Source organism: Eumetopias jubatus, unplaced genomic scaffold (assembly GCF_037043125.1).
Source record: "Eumetopias jubatus isolate StellerSeaLion01/CBP00866 unplaced genomic scaffold, mEumJub1_p1.0 scaffold_5, whole genome shotgun sequence".
In the NCBI taxonomy this organism is placed as follows: domain Eukaryota; kingdom Metazoa; phylum Chordata; class Mammalia; order Carnivora; family Otariidae; genus Eumetopias; species Eumetopias jubatus.
Genome location: NW_028274811.1, coordinates 136,879,037 through 136,899,492, shown reverse-complemented (window position 1 = coordinate 136,899,492; position 20,456 = coordinate 136,879,037). Strand labels below are relative to the sequence as shown.

Below are 20,456 nucleotides of genomic sequence, written 5' to 3'. Positions count from 1 at the left end.
TGTTTACGAAGTTGAAGTCCATGTTAATTCAATAAATAAATCAACTGCCGGATTTTGCATTTGTGTTTATTTTAGTAATTAGTAACTGGTTTGATTTTTCTGAAATCCCTGATTTTTCATTTGTTTAGTAATATATAATAAATATTTTAGACATGTTATAAATCCATCCTGTATTATTTGATATGCATTTTATTATCTTAGTTGACAAAGAAAATCACTAGTTTATAAGAAACTCTGAGAAGCTATGCAATGAATTTCTCTTCCCGTGTTTAAATTAATGGCACTTTTTCCTTAAAAAAATTTCATAGAAACACAACTTAAAAATTTTATCTGTGAATGAAAACTTTCATAATCTGGTGATTTGTCAAAACCAACTTTCCACACACCAGCACAGTATGAAGACAAAACCAATATTTATTTCAATGTGGAGTTTCAGCCCTGAGGCCTCTCTTTATCAAGAGGGAATTTTTTTTTAATTTCCTTTTTTTAAATTTTTTTTTGGAAAAAAAGGAACATTTTCCTGAACACCTTTCATGTGAACTAATGTTAAGGTCAAACATTGCTTTTAAAATTCAGGACTTACATAATGAATTTCATATTATCACATTTATTTCAATTTTCTGAAAGGGTAGGAAAAACAAACGTGTTTTGGCATACGGTTTAAAAAAAAAAAAACTTTGAATTATTAGAAGATGGAGTTCAGAAAGTATTCTTCTCTTTTCCTCAAAAGGAATTAGAAGTCAGCATGTTGCTATTGTTCCTTGACTTAAAGACAATGTCTTTGTTTTCTGTCCTCTGCGTCTCTGGCTCCTGCAATGCCATCACAGCGGAGTGCGTTATACACCATTTTAAATGATAAGAGTTTCAAGAGGCACTTTAGTGGAATTAAGAAAAATCTAACACTCTTCCACCGTGATGCCACATAGCTATCTTCGTTCTATGTTGTCATGTCAGTAAATTGTATTTAATAGGCCTGAGCTTGTCTCAGTGTGTTTCCAAAATAACAAAACAAAACCAAGCAAGTACACATAATAGGATTTATCTTGCGTCGGCAGAATAAAACAAAACTGACAATCTGATAAATATGGCAACTTGCTAGAAACCAGATAATCAAAGGATTGTGTCCTATAAAGCCTGGTGTGTGTGTGTGTGTGTGTGTGTGTGTGTGTGTGTGTGTGTGTCTGTGATTTCTATTTGTGTTTCTTTTTTCTTAAATGTCTTATTTTGGTTGTGTTTTATCCTTCGCTTCCACCCTAAGTGACTTTATCAGGGTTATAACTCTCTTCTTCACCAAACATATCTGCCAAGACTTTAAAGCGGGGTCCCCAGTCTGTCAGATAGTCGTAGTCCTGGTCTGCTTCTGTGGTGAGAGAGTCTATAGAGCTAAGGGAGTCTGCTACTGATCCATTTCCTTCATACGCATATGTTGCCAATGAATCATATGGTGGGGCAGTTGGGTCCACATCATTCTCCTGTAGCCTTTGATTAATGAAATCCCGTATGTCTGTGTTATCTTCCACTGGTGGTCTCTGACGAGGTAAACAGAGAGAGTCTGGTTTTATATCCCTGCGGATTTTGTTATCTTCAATCACTTTTGGATTTCTCAGAGCACCAATGTCGAAAGCCTGGGTGTCCTCTTCCCCACCCCCTTCATCATCGTAATGGATAACGTTGTCTCTGATGTCTTCTTTAGAGGTCATTAGAGTGTCTTTCTTCTTCTGCCTTCGCAGAGCTACGTACAGCACAACTATGGCTGGAACAAGACAACAATTGCAAGTTGAGAAGGTGTAGTTCACATCTCCATAAAATTGATCAGGGCTTGCCAACACATTATTTTCAAAGTAAACATATTATACAATAAGTATCATATCTATGTTTATGCAATTTCATTTTGAAATTGTAGCTAACAAATCTTAGCAAAATTATTCACAAAATCAAGCAATTACAGTCTTATATTTAATTTATATTATATCTTAATATTATGGTATCAGTTAAAAAGTGTGTGTTACAAATTTTTTCAAAAGAATGGTTGTTCTAAGCATATAGAGAGTGTATAGTGTTTGTATAATAAAACTTGAATATTATAGCCCATAAATAACATATTATTCATAGTTAGATTTCCCAGTTGCAACACTTACATTTCTAATGAAATAAATCCAAATCTTCATGTGACAATAACTTTTAAAAGCAATACATTTTAAAAAGAGAAGGAAGAAAAGAAAGAAGGAAAGGAGAAAGGAAGGAAAGAAGAGTATAGAATATAAGGGCCTTAGTTTTATATATCATGTCAACCAAGACCTCTAGTTATTTCAATTCTGTGTCCTGCCATGTTGAGATATTTTCCAAAACAAATGCTAGTGTTCAGTTTACGTTCATGAAGCATGATAAAATTTTGAAATAATTTATATACTCTCATAATGTAAATCTATTTTTGTTCCTAGTTGATGCACAGCAATCCGTTAAATTGAAAGCATTTATTTCGGGGCGCCTGGGTGGTTCAGTTAGTTAAGTGTCTACCTTCAGCTCAGGGCATGATCTGGGGGTCCTGAGATTGAGCCCGTGTCAGGGTCCCTGCATAGCAAGGAGCCTACGTCTCTCTCCCCCTCTGCTCCTCCCCCTCGCTCAAGCGTGAGTCCTTGCATGTGAGTGCTTGCGTGTTCTCTTGCTATCTCTATCTCAAATAAATAAATAAAATCTTAAAAAAAAAAGGAAAGGGTTTATTTCCTCTAGAAGTGAATGGGCACAGATTCAAATGATGAAGTCAGTGCTCAGTTTTGCTCCTCATAAAAACCCCTCTCCTCCACAGAGGTGGTAACAGGTTGAAAGACAAAGTGTGTTTGATTTACTACAGCAGGGTCCGGAAAACTTTCGTCATACGATTAGAAATTTGAGAAGATTGAGTTGATGATGAAAACTCATTTACTCCCTCTTCCTCCAAAATTAAAGTTTAACCAACTGGAAGGAGGGAGGAGATATAGGTAGAGCTTCTGTACAATAGTCCTTGAAGAAATGTTTAGCCCTCTGCACTCCCCCCAGCATTTAGAAATCCAAACACTAAAATGACTGTTGCTCATCCAGAGAGTGAGGGAGAAACTGGAAGCCTATATAGATGCCTTGCATGTAAAATGGCTTTGGAGATGCTATGACTGAGAAGGCACTTCTAGCTGATGTGCCTGAGGACCCCCTACAAAATACCTAGACCCCACAAGATGCTCTTGATTTCCCTCATCCCAGGAAAGCTATGGAAATGGCTAAGAATAAATGGAAAGATCTGAAGGAGTCTGAGATTGGTTAAGGAAGTCCAGGAATAGTTGGGGTTTAAGTACACCCCATGGCAGGACTAATACTGCCACCATCCCCTGCTGTATCCTGGAAGGTTCACATGCTAGAATTGTGCAAGCACACTGTGGACCCTCAGTGACCATCTGGAGGATTGACTGACAGATGATGGCACATGCTGCTGCTGACCTGAGCCAGATTACTCGCTACAATGTAAAAGGGCCAAAGAGGCCAGAGGTGAGCATCCAGAACATGCCAAGTCATGCTAGGTTGATGTGATCTGGGACTCAGGTAGCTCCTAGACAAGAGAGAAGCATTAAAAAGTGACACTGGATTTGAGGTTAAACATCTAATTGCTGGTGTTCAATTTCAGATGTGAGAATATTATTCTGAATCCTCCCTTTTAAGGTTCATATCATCAGCACATATGCCAGAGATAACTTATAAATTATAAAGATAGAAAGGAAACTTTTTTTTCTGGATACCAAAGTTACTTATTTGGAATTAATACCTATACCATTAAAATTGCACTAGAACTTCAATCTCCAAACTAACATGAGTTTCTGACTTGGAGAATGTTCTCCATAAACTATGATATAAGGCCTTACTCGATGCTTTACATTCTAGTTTTTTGTTGTTGTTGTTGTTATTTTCTATCTTAAGATAAAGATATGTATCTACATTTGTGAAGCATATATAAACAGATTCCACAATGCCCAATTGTAATCTGTTGCCATTTGAATTTAAAGAAATGACTGGCAAAACAGAAAAGCTCTCTGCTTTTGTGAATCTGCCAGTAAATTAATAAGTGAAGGGAGCCAGCTGAACAGAATTGATGGAAGAACGAAACCCCTAAAGTAGATTTATATTAATTCTTACAGAGATGTTACAGAATGTATTACCTCTGTCCTTTTTCCTTGGCAGTGCTTCTAGATATTTCAGTGTGTTGTGTTCTAGGGGGAATGGTTAGAATTTTGATGTGAGATGTGAGAACTGGAATAAGAACTGCTTTCGGCTGGCAGTTTAAACAAAAGAAAAAAAAAAAGAAAATTTGGGGGTGCTTTCACTTTCTCTCACTCTTTTCCCGTTCTTTCTCTTTTCTTTCTTTATTGAACTGGCATTTGAAAGCTACTGATCATCTAGTATATTTTTAAAGATTTATATAACATCTTATTAGGTAACAACGATTACTGGAATGTAAAATTAATTTTTAAAAAAACACTTAAAAAAAACACTGCTGTAAATGGGATATTTGTTAGAGAAAATTTCACTGTGGCAAGTGCAACAAACTGTTATTAGTTAAAATCCCCAAGGGGTTGAACATAGTTTTGTGTTCTGATGCTATTTATCTATTCCAAATAATATATAGACATGAGATAGTAAATAGAAATTTAACATTAATAAAAATATCATTCAATATAGATAATTTCCCTTCTATCCAGATGTGACATCTCAATAAAGAAAAATCTGATTTACATGGTAAAGTGTGAAGAGAGAGGCACAGAGGAGAGAGATGGAGAGAGAGAGAGAGAGAGAGAGAGGGAATATGTGATTAATATTGAAACCAACCTAAGAGTATAATGATGCACAGTAGGATTGCAATCAAAGCCCCAGTGCTGAGTCCCACAGGTAGAAAAATTGCTTCCACATTACAAGACAGGATGGTACCGTCAGAGTCACATCTACAAACACGAATAGTCATAGTGTTGGTGCTGCTCTGCACGGGATAGCTGCTGTCCTCTATTACAACAGGAAGGAAGTAAATCTCTTGCTGCCGGCGCCTGTATCCATTTCTTCGGGTTTCAATTCCAGCTGTGTTGTCTACAAAACACGACATTTGCGATAAGAGGGTTACTAAAAGCTTTGTTTCAAATCTGAAAGTTGGTATCGGTTAAACAGTAGGAAGCTCTTCTTGCATCAGCAAAAAGGCATCCAAATTTTATTTCTTTCTTTTATTATGATGCAAGCTGCCAAATGGAATCAAAATAATCCTTAAGAAAATAAGAAACGTTAATCTTGTCTGGTGTAAGTATTAAATTTTCAATTCAGAAAGAATATAAAACTGTTTATAAGACTAGAAGTATTTTGTGTTGACCCATTTGTGTGTGTCTGTTGACGCTTTTTTTTCTAACATTGAAATCTCACTGAGAAAAAAAATACATCTGTGGGTGTTTTCTTACATGATGGAAGAGCAGAGATTACAAAGCATGAGTCTGTAAAATATCTCACCTATGAACTTGTTCTTTAAAAGACAACAAATATCAATTTAGCATTTGATTTTTTATTTTTCCCAGATCAGTATCTATGATATAGATCTGGTAAAAAAATATATATGTATACTTTATACATATATATTTACATATGCATATATGTATATATATATATCATTCACTTTTATACATGTATATGTATATATAATATCTTTTACTTTTGTACATTAGTTAGTATAAGAAAAATGGAAAATAAAGTGGGTTAAAAACATCAAGATTCATTAAAAATTTTAGACATAATAAATTATAATAATCACTATTTTAATATAAGTACAAAAATAATTCATTTTAGTTCTGACAAAATCAACATAGCAATATCTACTTAGAATGATCCAAAGCAATAAATATTTTAAATTTTATATAAATGCAATTAATACTCCTATTGAAAGTATTATTTTGCATGCATTTGTTCTTTACTTCTTTTATTTCTACACATATAAGTGGGAATTTGGTTTTATTCATAATACCATTTCATTGTTTGTGTCTATTAAAGTAACTCCTAGAAATATTTTGCTATTTTAAAAAACGTATTAATATTTAATTTATTATAGCCATATATGATATCCACTTTGGAATCATGGAAACTAATTTTAAAAATATATATTCCTCATTAAAATACAGGTATTTCAGAAAAAATGTTACTATCTCAGTAATATTCCATTCATCTCTTTGTATATTCTAGATTCAGCAACTAAAAATTAGGCAGCTTCTCTAGACTCATTTCAATAGAAGGACAAAGTTGAGAAAACTTTACTTGATACACTGTTGTACATAGGGAGATGACTTTGTTATTACATAGAAGAAATTTTTCAAATTGAAAACAAAACATCAAGATGCCAAATGTCGATTATAATATTCCCAATGAGACTTAGTAATGCCGGGTGCTTATGATGACAGTAGGAATAAAAAAATGGGGGCTAATTGAATTCACACTGAAATCCTCAGCAGCTGACTGAATACTTGAGTCTGAGGAAAAGGAACAGTCAGGATTGAAATAAAAATAGGGGTTGGAGAAGCTGATATATTTGCACTTGAGGAGTCATGGATTCAATGTTCCTGAACGTATCATATCAAAAGGCCTCCTATTCTTTTATGTTTACAGTAGCGCCCTCCCCCCATCCACGGTTTTACTTTCTCTGATTTCAGTTGCCCCAAGTCAACCTTGGCCTGGAAGCAGATGATCCGCTTTCTGATGTACGGTCCAAAGGTGATTTCATTTCATCACTTAAGCATTTTATCATTTTACATCATCATAAGAAGAAGGGTGAGTACAATACAAAATAGTTTAAGAAAGAGATCATATTTACATAACTTTTATGAGAGCATATTGTTACAATTGTTCTATTTTATTATTATTGCTTGTAATTACTTACTGTGCCTAACTTATAAATTAAACTTTTTCATAGGGTATGTGTGTATAGTAAAAGATTCTATCTATCTATTTATATATATATATATATATATATATATATATATATATATGGTATATATACAGGGTTCAGTACTATCCATGGTTTGGTTACAGGCATCCAATGGGTGTCTAGGACCATATTTCCCAACAGAAAAGGGGGGATTACTGTATTTTCAATATATTCTTATTATTGATATATGGCCATAAAAAATTCATTGTGCTGTTCATGGTGGAAGAAAAAGATATTAAACCTCATGTCCACTCTTAAAATAGTTTCTACTGAAGAACAGGTAAAGCTAATATATATCATACAAACTATAAATATATATGCACACAATGGAATATTATTAGGCTATAAGAAAGAAGGAAATATTGCCATTTATGATAACATGGATTAACCTGGAGAGCATTATGCTAAGTGATATAAGCCAGGCAAAGAGAAATGCTGTACATGGTAACATTTATATGTGGAATCTAAAAAAGATTAAAAAAAAAGGAACTTCTAAAAACAGTAGAAATGCAGTTGTCAGGGGCCGGGTATGGAGAAAATGGGGAAAGATTGGTAAAAAGATACAAATTCTTAATAAGATGAAAAAAGCCTGAGGATCTAATGCATAACATGGTGACTCTTGCTGATCAAAATTTGCTAAGTGAGTAGAACTTAAATCCCCAGGGGGAAAATTTTTTTTCAAAAGGTAAATATGTGAAGTGAAAAAAGATTTTTATTCAGTTTTTAAAAACTTATACTTACACTTAAAATATAACTTAAGATAAAAGAGAGAATATAGTAAATGGCATATGAATAGCAAACTGTATTCAAACTGTGAGAAAACACTATGCTATGAGGCAAAATGATCTGATTCATATTACCATGATTAATCAGATACAGTTTCTCCAGCAAAGATACAATGGAAAACAGTCAAATTATGTTCCTGAATGATGTGACCACCGAGCCTTGTTGCCCAAGCCAGGGATCTGGAAATCTGATTAGTCTTCTTCTCCATTGTATTTACACATGGAATCTAGGCAATCTAGCATCAAGCCCAATGGATTCTATCTCTATCCACATGTCTCCATTAGCCATTACCTTAATTTAATTCTCTCTCACCCACTCTTGCAATAGCGTCAGAAGTAATCCTATATCCTCCTATTATCTTTTCCACACTACAACCAAACTGATCTTCCCAATGCAAATCTGAACATATTATGCTCTTGTAAACCTTTCAAAGACTTCTGAAGACTTTGGATTTAAGTTATAATCCTTTCAAATGGCTTGTAGTTAGGGTGACCACATAGTCTGATTTGTCTTGTAGTCCTATTTTATGTGAACTGTTCTAATAAAATTACTAATATTGTCCAATTCTAATCTCCAAAGTGTTCTAATTTTCATAACAAAATATGTGGTCTCTCTAATTATAAGGCTCTTCATATTTGGGACCCTGTTGCATTTACTGCCATCCCTAGCATTACATTATCAGATGGAGCAAATCCTGCTGAATTTCTTTCTGTGACAAAATGTCTGCTTTCTTTCCTCTAAATATTGCAGAAAAGTAAATTTACTCAGACATCCTTTGACTTCTGTCCATCATCATCACCATCATCATTATCTCATCACAACTGGTTCATTTGTTCTATAAGCATAGAATTTAGCAAGAAATTAGCTTTTTAGTATCCAATATTATGAACTCTGGTGATTCTAATCCCAATTTCATAACTATGGAAACTTAGAAGGGATAAAATATCCACAAGTCACAGAACTAATAATTTCAGAACAACTGACCAGTACTTACCTTTAATATTTGTAATCTAGTGTCCACTGTATTTTTGTAGTGAGTATAACAGTAGCAGATGTGATAGTATTATGAGCAATAACAGTGGTGGTGATGGTAGTTAAATGTGGTGGTAGATACGAAAGTGCAGATATGGTGGTAGAGCTGGCAACTAAAATCACTTTGGGTATTGTGTTAAAGGATTTGCATGCATTATTTTATTTAATATAAATACTATGAGGTTGATTCAATTCGACTACGAGTTTAAAATTATTTAGTTTAACTTAATACATTGAGAATCTGCCATTGAGGACATAAGGGAGTGGGAAGGAAAACCTTTGTCATTCTAATTACAAAGCCTGTATTCTTAACCTGTGTTGTACTCTGTGTTATTCAAATAAACCAGTCACTAAGAAGTTACCTATTTGTTTGTACAAGTAATGTGCATGTGGAACAAATGATATATTTAAAACATAGAAAGCACTCAATTTCCCAGATAGGCCGGTTTTGCTTGACACTTTAAGGGACTGTCTACATTATAAATGGAAGCAATTGGCCTCATTAGATACAATCTATATAGGTTAAATATTTAATTTATTGCTAGCTATAGATTTTTGTATTTTTCGTATATGGATTTCCATATTTTAGGAACTTGAGTGCTTTTAGAAAAACATTGATTTCTACCTTTGTGTGTTATTACAAAGTTACATGATAAGAGGTTTTTTTTTTTCTTTTTTATGGGGTTAAACTTACTTCTGAAGTCACGGACTGTAAAATTTGGTTTGATGGCAGCTTCGGGTGATAATCTAAAGGAGAACTGCTGCCCAGCAGGTGAAAGATCTCGGTCTGCAGCGCTGACTATCTGAATTATCTGAAACAAAGTTGAGATAAAACTTGAAGTCAGTCATGAGTTTCAAAGGGAACTTTACATACACCAGGCTCATAAGTTTATCCAATGATGCATACAAGGAGATAGAAATGACATTTTTAGGATTCATATCAGTGGGCCAATTATTTACAAATAATTTTTATAAACACATATCTAAACACTTACAGTTCATAATGGCAGGTACAATCATCGGGTATGAGCCAATTCCAAATCAATATCTGCATAACTAAAAAAACTTAACACCATTGAAAATTCTCACTAATAAGCAAAATAAAATTAAAATGCACTTGCTTGCATTTTAAACTAAATAAAATAAATGCTTTCTAAACTAAATATGAAAATGCTTACTGGAAAGAAAATCTCTGATTATTTAAAAGCCCTTGCAATAGCAAAATTTTAGTATAGTTTTATTTGTGAGAATGAGTTTTATTTTCATAAATAAATAAAATGATGAGAAAGAGAAATACAAAGGATGTATATCTGGTTTTGTCCTTATATTTGTTTTTCCCCAATGAGCAACAATATTAAATGTATTTTCATAAAGTTTTTTAAAGAAGTAAGCACTATAACAACCCGGTTTCAAAATTTTTCCTAAATCACCTTCCATATGTTGTGTGTTTAGCAGTTAAAATTCTGATACTTCAAGAAAATGCCCTTAAGAATTTGGAGAGTAAAAATAACTTCTGAGAGCCAAACTGTGAAATTGATAATTCACTACATAGATAAGCAAATTATAATAGCTTTGAGATTGTATTTTATTAACATATCCAATGGCTTTGCATCAGAAAGCATTTCAGGAAATGTGTATAGAAGAGAGTGAGAGCAGAGTAGTGCTCAGGTGATCACTCTCTTAGACAAAATTTGAATTTGTCAAAGGAAGACCTTTAATGTCAAGAACTGTGTCTTTGTCACAGTGGGCAAAAGCATACATCGTGTGTTCTATATGTGATTTACTTACTACTTTTTGTTTTCATTCCATGGCTAAAACTCAACCTTATTACCATGATCTATGCCCCATAGAGTTGTGTGCATGTACACATGCATACAAAATCACACACTCACATATAAGTGTATCTACTGTGACTTTGAGGGCCTGGTGCTGTATTAGTAATTTCTAATTTGACAAATTGGCTTTCTAATGAGAATTTTGTTTCCCTGGTTTACTGTGAATCAGTCACAATTCTATAAAACTTCAACTTACGTAACTTCACATAAACTCGTAGGCTCAGTCAGATCACTATGTCCCATCCATAAGTTTTCTGTAAATTATTAGGGGATTGGGTTGCCAGGTATTTTGTTTTGTTTTGCCTTTAACTACTATCAGCAAGCATAATCATTTACCAAATTAAAGTTATTTAACATCAAAAAATTCCAAGAACATAACTTTAGAATGAAGCAATGTCCTTTCAAACAGCAGACAGAGACGAAAGCTTTGGTATAAACAGGCACTTATCTGGAATTGACACTTGGGAGTCATTGCCCTAAGGGAAAAAAAACTCTCATACTTCAGGAATTCACTATATATATCACTGTTGATTTAGATAGCATCATCTTTCTCTCTCTTCTGTCTCTTGATAGATAATACATACATACATATAAAAATACATACATATACATGTTCAGTTATAGGCCAGAGTGATAGACAGTTCCTAGGCATAGTTCCTAGACAATGGGCAGAATGCCTGGGGTCAAGAGCAGAAAATGCTCACATACCACACTCCCTGAAAATGCGAGTAACAAATGTGGCCCAGTAGAAAACTCAATAGGTATTTATAAAAAAAGAGCCTCCAAGGACCCCACAGATTGCTTACCACTTTGCCCAGATGTAAGAAAACCAAGTTATCTTGGGTCATTTCTACTTTTCCCAACCTTTCAAACTCTTTAGTTTGTTAGACAAGCAGAGAAGCGTCAAATGGAGTTCTATTTCCGAAAGGACTTTCGTTTCGTTCATTACAAGAGTCTAATTGATATAAAATGATTAATATCCCTAACTATCTAAAAAAATAGAGAGTTAAGTTTCGGGGGGTGAGGGTGGAGGGATCTGGAAAGTGAGAAATTGCTAAGTTGTGGGTGTGGGATTTCAGAAAACCTCTTGTAACTTCTCAAATAACCAAATTGGTTTATTATTTGTTTAAACATTTATGCAGCATCTACTCTTTTAGACACTAAAGAAGGCACTGGATTTATCCCATGTAAATTGTGGGTACATTTAAAGTGATAAAGGGTTAAAATTTCTTTTTAATGCATTTCTGTGTCTATTCAAAATTAAGGTTGCAAATTTATCAAGTGGAAAATCTGACTAAATAAGTCAGGTTTTAATAAATTTAATACTTTCCCCAAATTATCAGAGAAAGGATTAGAGCATCACAATCCACTAGAAGTTTCTGTACTGATGGAAATATTCTATATTTATATGGACAAAAAATGGTAGCCATTCATTAGATACAGCCATTGAGCAACTAAAATGTGGCTAGTATGAATGAGAACACTGATTTTTAATTTTATTTAATTTTAATTTAATAGCTACATAGCTAGTGGACATCATAAGATTAGGGTTATGGGACAGATTTTCTACAAAGCAGTATGAAACATTCAAATTGAAACAAATACTGAATATTTAGGAGTAACTTCTTCCAATAAAGATACTGTTTTAAATATTATTTTCAGTGAGAATTAAAACTTCAAATTTACTTAAATGAATAGTTATGCTATTTAAAGGTGATTAAAATACAAAGTGAACCAAGCATACTGACATATTTTTCCTTTGGAACCTAGGTGCACAGTATTGAATTAATCATATTCTTATTTCATGACATACTTTCATCATTTTCTCATGCTTGATTCATTCATTATATCATATCATATCATATCATATCATCATGTCACATTATAACATTATATTATTTTATTCATTCATCTATAATAGTCTAGGGGAAAAAAAACTGGCTACCCAGCACCACTCACATTAAATCTAGGATTTTGACAGTAACTTTCATAAGCATGTGGTCCTCCTTCATGACATCTCCCACTAGAACCAGAGCAATATTGACTTAATAAGGAAAGTGTAATTCAGAGATTTTGAATAACCCAGATGTTCTACTCAAGGCCACCAGAGAAAGAAGCCTTACATTTCTAATGGGCTACAGAGATTTTCTGTACCCATTCATAAAACACGTGAGCAAAGCAAGAAACACTCTAGAAGAATGTACTCTCAAGTTGTTTGCTTACTGGGTTTATAGTCACAGATTCTATAAAATGTCCACAGTAAAGGAGTGGAAAACGTAGCAGATCTGCAATCCTAGACTGTTTAGTCATACGAAGAATATTCACTAAGCCATCATCACTTTATCCCTTGAGATGTTACTTCTACATCCATAAATTCACCCTTAATTTATGAGTTTACTATCTCTTGTGGGTTTTCTTTTATGAAAATATATGATCCAGGGAAAAAATTATCTATCTCTCTCTCTCTCTCTCTATCTATCATTATCAGTATTGGGATTGATCTAGATATCGATGTGTGTGTACATGCATTTATCTATGGTCTTCTACCCTGAAACATATGCAAATAGTAGGTCTTTATATGCTATTTGTTAACAATATTGATAAGATACCTGTCCTGGTTTGGCATTTTCACACACAGCTGTCTCATACGGCACAGATATTTCTGGAGGAAATTCATTGACATCTAAGACATTAATCAATATGTTGACTTTGCTGCTTAATAATGGGTTACCTGTTGAAAACATAAAAAGAGAACACACAGTTGCAAAATCTGGTCAGTTATCATTCTTATAGTAAATAGTATTAAACATTTTTTAATTTTTTTTAAAGATTTATTTATTTATTTCACAGAGAGAATGTGTGTGAGTGTAGGCAGGGCACAGAGGGAGAGAGAGAGAGAGAGAGAGAGAGAGACAAGCAGACTCCCTGCTGAGTGCGGTGCCCAGTGCAGTGCTGCCTCCCAGGACCCTGAGATCATGACCTGAGTGGAAATCAAGAGTCTGAGGCTTAACTGACCGAGCCACCCAGGCATCCCTTAATTTTTTTTTTATCAGTCATTATAAAGAAGTTAAATGATCCTTCCTTAAAGGGAAACTCTGCAGTGTGCCAAGTATAAATGATGAAAGGATGGGTAAGTATGTCAGTGTTTTGCTGTCAGAGCACTAGCGGTGCCCCATACCAGTGTTCATCCTGAAATTCACTCACCACCAAAGTTAAGGTCAACCAACTAGTATTTTATCAAACATGTAGCTATCATACCAGAGTTCACAGAACCAACCTTCAATAATAGTGATAATTTTCACTGGATAAAGCATGTTTTCTATGTTGTGTCCATATAATTAAAACTTTATTGGGTAGGATCATCTACATATTTAAAAAGTTCTTTCAAAATGATTCTTCCTGAAAAGGATGATAAATTACAAGGAAAATGAAGGAGAAGGGGCTTTTTATAAATAAAGATTTAAAAAACAGACTTAAGGAAGTAGAAGACATAGATTATGGAAAGCTAGGATACACCCTGAAATGACTTGCTGGTGATAAGAAAAGAAGGAATAAGGATTTTCTTCCTACAGTATATTAAAAAAAAAAAAGTGTTGGTTTGAAAAAGTGCCAAATCCCATCACAAGTTTTACCCCAGCTCTTGATACATTATCTGCTTCCCTGTCATTTGTTGAAGAAGACTCAAAAAAATTAAGTTAGTAAGGCATAGCAATGCACAGTTTACCTTTCTTGTTATAAAATTTTACCATATGAAATTTTACCAATGGATAAACTGTCCCATATTGTTGAAGGACCTTGCCCAAAGTCACACCTTTAGGGGAATGGGAAGTTCAGATTCCAACCCAGGACTATGGAAATTCAAATACCATGTGTATGCCACCATACCTTCTCTATTGATTGGTTTATGTGTTAAATCCTTCATCTGCAGTGCTGCTGATGATTCATAATATTAGTATTCTTTTAGACCTCTATCTGGATTCTTTTAAAGAAACATACAAAATTTCAACACACGACTGACTCTGCCAACTCTCCACTATCCTGCTGTGCTAAAATTTATTAGAAAATAATAGGCACTATAAACAGTATCATAATAAATGTTCACATATTCACATATGACACAGTGAAATCCGTCATCGTGGACCAGTACACACACAGATAACACAAAGTGGGGATGACTGGTATATTCTGTAATAGAGGATGTGCTTATAGAAGGTGTATTGGTAATCTTGGAGAAGGATGCAGAAAGTATGATTTAAAAATTAATATTGGCAAAAGAAATTAATATTGGCCACAGGGAATTATCTTATTTGGTAGAAAATGTTGGCTGTTTTCAGAAGTTATTTAATCTACCTTTAATTTGGTTTCTTCATATGAAACACACAGTATTAACAGTTCCAAATTCATAGGTTTGTTATATTAAATAAGTGGTGGTGTTTTACAAAATGTTAGATCACCTCTAGTAAATTACATCACTCTTATTACAAAGTGCACTTCTTGGAGGTTATTTATCTCTGTATCCATTTTTGGTGTTAATTACTCCTATAGCCTAATATGTAGATAAAAGTCAACAATTTGGCTAAACTTGGTTTGCTTTTGTAAAATCCTGGAAATTATAAAAAATAACAACAAAATTAAAAAAAAAACCTAGGCCTAATATTTTGTAATGCTTACAGTGTACCTATATTCTAAAACATGTCACGTAGATTAACTCTTTTAGGGTTCACAGTAACTCTATTATTGACACTATTATCCCCATTATTACATGTGGAACTCTGAGGAACAGAAGGGGAATGTGACTCCCAAAAATCACAAGTTGGAAGTAATAAGATGGGGTTCTGGTTCCAAGTTCATGCTCTTAAACTCTAGTATACATCGTGCATTAGAAAATAACTGAAATTTATTTAGCTATTGAAAAAAATAGACAACGAATTAATATTACAGATTAGTTTAGGGAATTCATGTGAATTACTTAGCCTATTCAAGTTTCTGCCAACATAAAAATCAGTCTCCGCTTTCCATTTTACATGATATATAAAGTACAAGTCCTGAGGTCATATAAAGAGGAAAGTTTTGTGCGTGTTGTTTGTTTTTAGATTTTGTTTGTTTATTTGAGAGAGAGAGGAAGAGCATGAGCGGGGGAGGGGCAGAGGGACGAGCCAATTGGGGAAGCAGTAACATCTCTGTTCAAGAACTCCTGTACTTAAGCACTGAACTTTTCACAAGAGAATATAATTTGTTAGAGTAATATAGATTTTTTATTTATGCATATAATTCAGAAAATTACATTGAAGAAATAATGACCCTTTTTCTTCTGACTCATCTAATCTGTATTTGGGACATCTATGATGAAATTTGTTTAATCATGACTTAGTTTGGGCATTATTACCAACATTTTTGCCACGTAGAAACTAGTTATCACTGAATATGTAGAGGGCTGTTTCAAATATAAATTTAGTAAATTTTATTTTATTTTTTTAAAGATTTTATTTATTTATTTGTCAGAGAGAGAGAAAGCAGAAGCAGGGGGAGTCTCAGGGGGAGAAGGAAAAGCAGACCCCGCACTGAGCAGAGAACCCAATGCAGGGCTCCATCCCAGGACCCTGGGATCATGACCTGAGCCAAAGGCAGACGCTTACCCGACTGAGCCACTCAGGCATCCCTAAATTTAGTAAATTTTAAATAACCAAAATCTTACGTAATTGCTGTGTTCTTTGTAGCCAAATCATTTAAATTCCAATTATTATCGATGCATGTTGCTTATATTTAATAACCAGCTTATTAATAGTTTTTGGCTCACATAATATAATCAAGAAATCATTTTGTTTTTATCCCCTATGTCTTCAAAAATGTTTTGTTAGATTTTCTTTCCCCATCCCTTGATGATATCTCAGTGAGCTCCCTTAGCTTTCTGAGTCAGTCTGAGTTAGAATTGCCTTATTAGTAGTATTTTCAAGTACGGTTTCAATTAAGAAAACAAAATGTAAAGCCCAAATTACCAAAAAAAAAGGAATGAAGGAAAAATAAATCACTGTTTATCATAAATGAGTTAAAATATTATAAGGAATATTATGAATATATGCCAAAAATCTAGTCAACATAAATGAACTGAACAAATTCTTAGAAAGACACAGATTACCAACGTCCTTTAAAAGAAATAGAAAGCCTTAATAGACCTTAAAAAAATGAATAAAATCAAGTTGTAATTAAAAATCTCACAACCAATAAAAAACGCATACACACATGCCTTCACTGGGGGATTTTTTTTTTTTTGAACTCTGGAAATATTTTACTTTTAAAGATTAAAGATTTCATTTATTTATTTGACAGAGACAGAGAAAGAGCATAAGCAGGGGGAGCGGCAAACAGAGGCAGAGGGAGAAGCAGGCTCCTTGCTGAGCAGAGAGCCAGATGCAGGCCTCAATCCCAAAACCCTGGGATCATTACCTGAGGCAAAGGCATATGCTTAACTGACTGAGCCATCCAGGCACCCCACTGGGGGAATTCTATCAACTATTTAAAGATCACATAATACCAATTCTTTACAAACTTTCAGGAAATGGAGAAGGAAACACCAATTCATTTTATGTATACTGTTACCAAATGCAATGAAAAAACATAAGAAAACAAAACAAAACAAAACAATATGGACTAGGGCGCCTGGGTGGCTCAGATGGTTAAGCGTCTGCCTTCGGCTCAGGTCATGGTCCCGGGGTCCTGGGATCGAGTCCCGCATCGGGCTCCCTGCTCCTTGGGAGCCTGCTTCTCCCTCTGCTTCTCTCTCTCTCTCCCTCTGTCTCTCATGAATAAATGAATAAAATCTTTAAAAAAAAAAAACAATATGGGCTAATCTCACTCATAAACATAAGTACAAAAATTCCTCAACAAAATATTAACAAATCAATTCCAGAGCATACTATAAAATTACTACACAATGACCAAATGGCATTTATCCTAAGGATATAAGGTTAGTTCAATATCCAAGAATAATCAATCCAACACACCATATTAATAGAAGAAAGCTAAAAAACACATGGCCGTCTCAAATAGATTCAGAATTAGCATTTGACAAAATCTTACATCCATTCATAATTTTTAAAAAGTCTTCTAAAAAAGTAATGAACAGGAGGCAAGATCTTCAACGTGATCTAGTCTATCTACAAGAAGCCTATAGCTAACATCATATTCAAGAGTGAGTCAGTGCTTTCTCTCTAAAATTGAGCACAGGGCAGAAACGGCTGTTCTTGCCACATATATTCACCATTGTACAATCAAATGAAAATAAAATTTAAAAAAATGTAAGTATCCAGATTGGAAAGAATGAAACTGAGACCAAAAAAAAAAAAAAAACAAACAAACTCCATTCACAATATAATCAAAGATAATAAAATATTTGGGAATAAATTTAGCAAAAGAGATGCAGGACTTACAAACAGAAATTCACAAATCATCGCTCAGAGAAATAAAATGGTTTGCTGATGGAAAGCACTGCTGGTGATGGAAACAGAAAATTGTATAATCACTTTGGAAAATGGGTTGGAACATTCTGTAAAGATTAAACATGAACTGATATTGCAGCAAATCCCCTCCTAGGTATCTACCCAAGAGGATGAAATAAACATCCACACAAAAACCTGTATAAAAATGCACATTAAAGTATTATGTATACACTTCAAAACTGACAACAATGCAAATGTCTATCTTTTGGTGAATGGATAAACATTATGTGACATATCCATGCAATGACAATTACTTCAAAAACAAAAAGGAACAAAATAGTGACATGTGCTACAACAACCTGAATGAATCTCAAATATCCTCTTCTTTGACAATAAGGCTGACATTGTTCCTTGGAGCTGGTTTAGCTGCAGAAAGCAAAAGCTTTCAGTGATTTTGGGTTTCCGAAGTCTTCAGAAGATTCCAGTCCCCACCTCTCAAGTCTTCCAGACTTCTTGGAGGAGATATTAAGCCATTCCTTTTAGATGAACCCTTTCAGGGATGCTTGGATGGATCAGTCAGTTAAGTGTCTATCTTCTGCTCAGGTCATGATCTCAGCTGAAGTCCTGGGATTGAGCCGTGAGTGTGACTCCCCACTCAGGGGGGAGCCTGCTTCTCCCTCTGCCCTTCTCCCCACTCACGCTTGCTCTCTCTTTCTTGCTCTCTCTCTTTCAAATAAATAAACCTTTTCAGAATCCCTAACCCAAAGAAACTCTATGATAATTTATCATGTAGCAATAGATAACTACACCTGGTCATAAAAAATATTCAAATATATTAATATATATATATATAATACATATATTAAAAGGAAAGAAAGATTCTCACTAGGGCTTGAGCTGGAATGGACCTAGCAGGGCCTCATGGCAATGCCCATGGTGGTTGGGAGCTGCCCCTGCTCCCAACCACCATGCAGAAATCTTGCCCAAGGGGCCTGTCACTAGGGGTCCAGCTGCACTTTGTAGTGCTTTGCTCACTGCTACTATCCAAGCCTTTCCAGGGAGGCTTCTGTTCCTGTGGAGATAGATACAGCTATCTGCATCCATAGCTCCACACAGCCTGGAGTGCAAGTCCGAGCCCATTTACCTGCCTTCTGTACCTATGGATTGGGGCTGAGCAGGGGCCTGCTGGGGCACAGAAGCTGATCTGGAGGGGTTGGCTAGCAAGGCAAGGAGGTTGGTGACAGTTTCTGGAATTCTCTGTCTCCATTATCTGCTGACAGGAATCATAGCTACTCCCAGGACTCTCAGCCCAAGGCAGATGCTACCTGGGAGCTCATGGTCCCATTTCAGGGCCTGGACCTTGAGAGGGAGCAGGACAGTCAGGGCTTCATGTGTGGCATCTGCATGGACAAGGTGCGGGGCGAGTCAGAGGCATCCTGCCCAACTGCAGGCATACCCACTGTTGAGGTGACTTTGCACCCTGGTAAAAGAGGAGACAGGACTTCCCACAAGACATCATGAAGGCTTGTCCCCAGTACCATGTCCATTCTAGCTACATCACCCCCAACAAACTCTGGGTGGGCAAGGAGGCTGAGAAGAAGCAAATCATCAGGAACTTCAAGGCTTGGACCAGCCAGATCCAATGGCAGTTCTTCATGTGGGAGGATGGTCACTTCCCCTTCAAGTCTGACTGTATTTACCTGTACCAGCTTCTGGCTAAGGCCTGAAGCTCTAGTTCTCTTTGGCCAGAGAATGTGCAGCTGGCTTCTGTGATGGAGGTGTTGGGCCCAACAGCATTCCTAGGGCACTGAATTAGAGGAAGAAATATCACGGGCTGAGCCCTGGTTATGGCCTTCTGGGATTCAGAACTCCTACTCGATCCCGATAGTTCTTACCATGGCTGCCTGTAACCAGGACCAACATGTGTGAAAGGGGACTGAGGGCAGGGGGTGCTAGGTGGTAGGTCCCGCTCTGGGCTAGGTGGGAGATGAAGTAGTAAGCTCTCTACCCACATGCACGGGAGCAGTGACACAACTGAGGAACACAGGGACAAGCAGAGGGCTCTGGGAAAGAGGAGGTTGTTCTCACCCACTTGCCAGGGCTTTGGTTTTTACATTAGTTCTTTTGTAGGATGATCTTGGAAGAAAACAAATAAAATGCACCTAAACCATGGAGGAAAGGAAGGAAGGAAGGAAGGAAGGAAAGAAGGAAGGAAAGTAGGAAGGAAGGAAGGAAGGAAGGAAGGGAGGGAAAATGAAAAGAAGACTGGCATTTCTTCCTGAACTGGTGCTTTTCTCATCTAAAGTTTCATTTATTCACATAGCACGTACTTGATGCTGGTGGTCTGCTAAGATGTCTCACTGGAGGTAGAGACGAGAATACTCATTCATGGTCTCT

At 35.4% G+C, this 20,456-nt stretch overlaps 1 protein-coding gene and 1 pseudogene across 2 annotated transcripts in view; one reads left to right on the top strand and one right to left on the bottom strand.

The window, feature by feature from the left end:
- Window positions 1-1,253: 1,253 nt before the first annotated feature.
- The window catches only part of CDH12 (cadherin 12), a 251,940-nt gene continuing 232,737 nt past the window's right edge, over window positions 1,254-20,456 (bottom strand). For both annotated transcript variants that reach the window (XM_028098030.2, XM_028098031.2), the window contains 4 exons: window positions 13,233-13,354; window positions 9,483-9,600; window positions 4,849-5,100; window positions 1,254-1,753 (listed from right to left, as the gene is read on the bottom strand). In XM_028098030.2, coding sequence (XP_027953831.1) covers window positions 1,254-1,753; window positions 4,849-5,100; window positions 9,483-9,600; window positions 13,233-13,354 — 992 coding nt within the window. The remainder of the gene's footprint in view (window positions 1,754-4,848; window positions 5,101-9,482; window positions 9,601-13,232; window positions 13,355-20,456) is intronic.
- LOC148164422 (uncharacterized) lies at window positions 13,750-19,969 on the top strand (annotated as a pseudogene).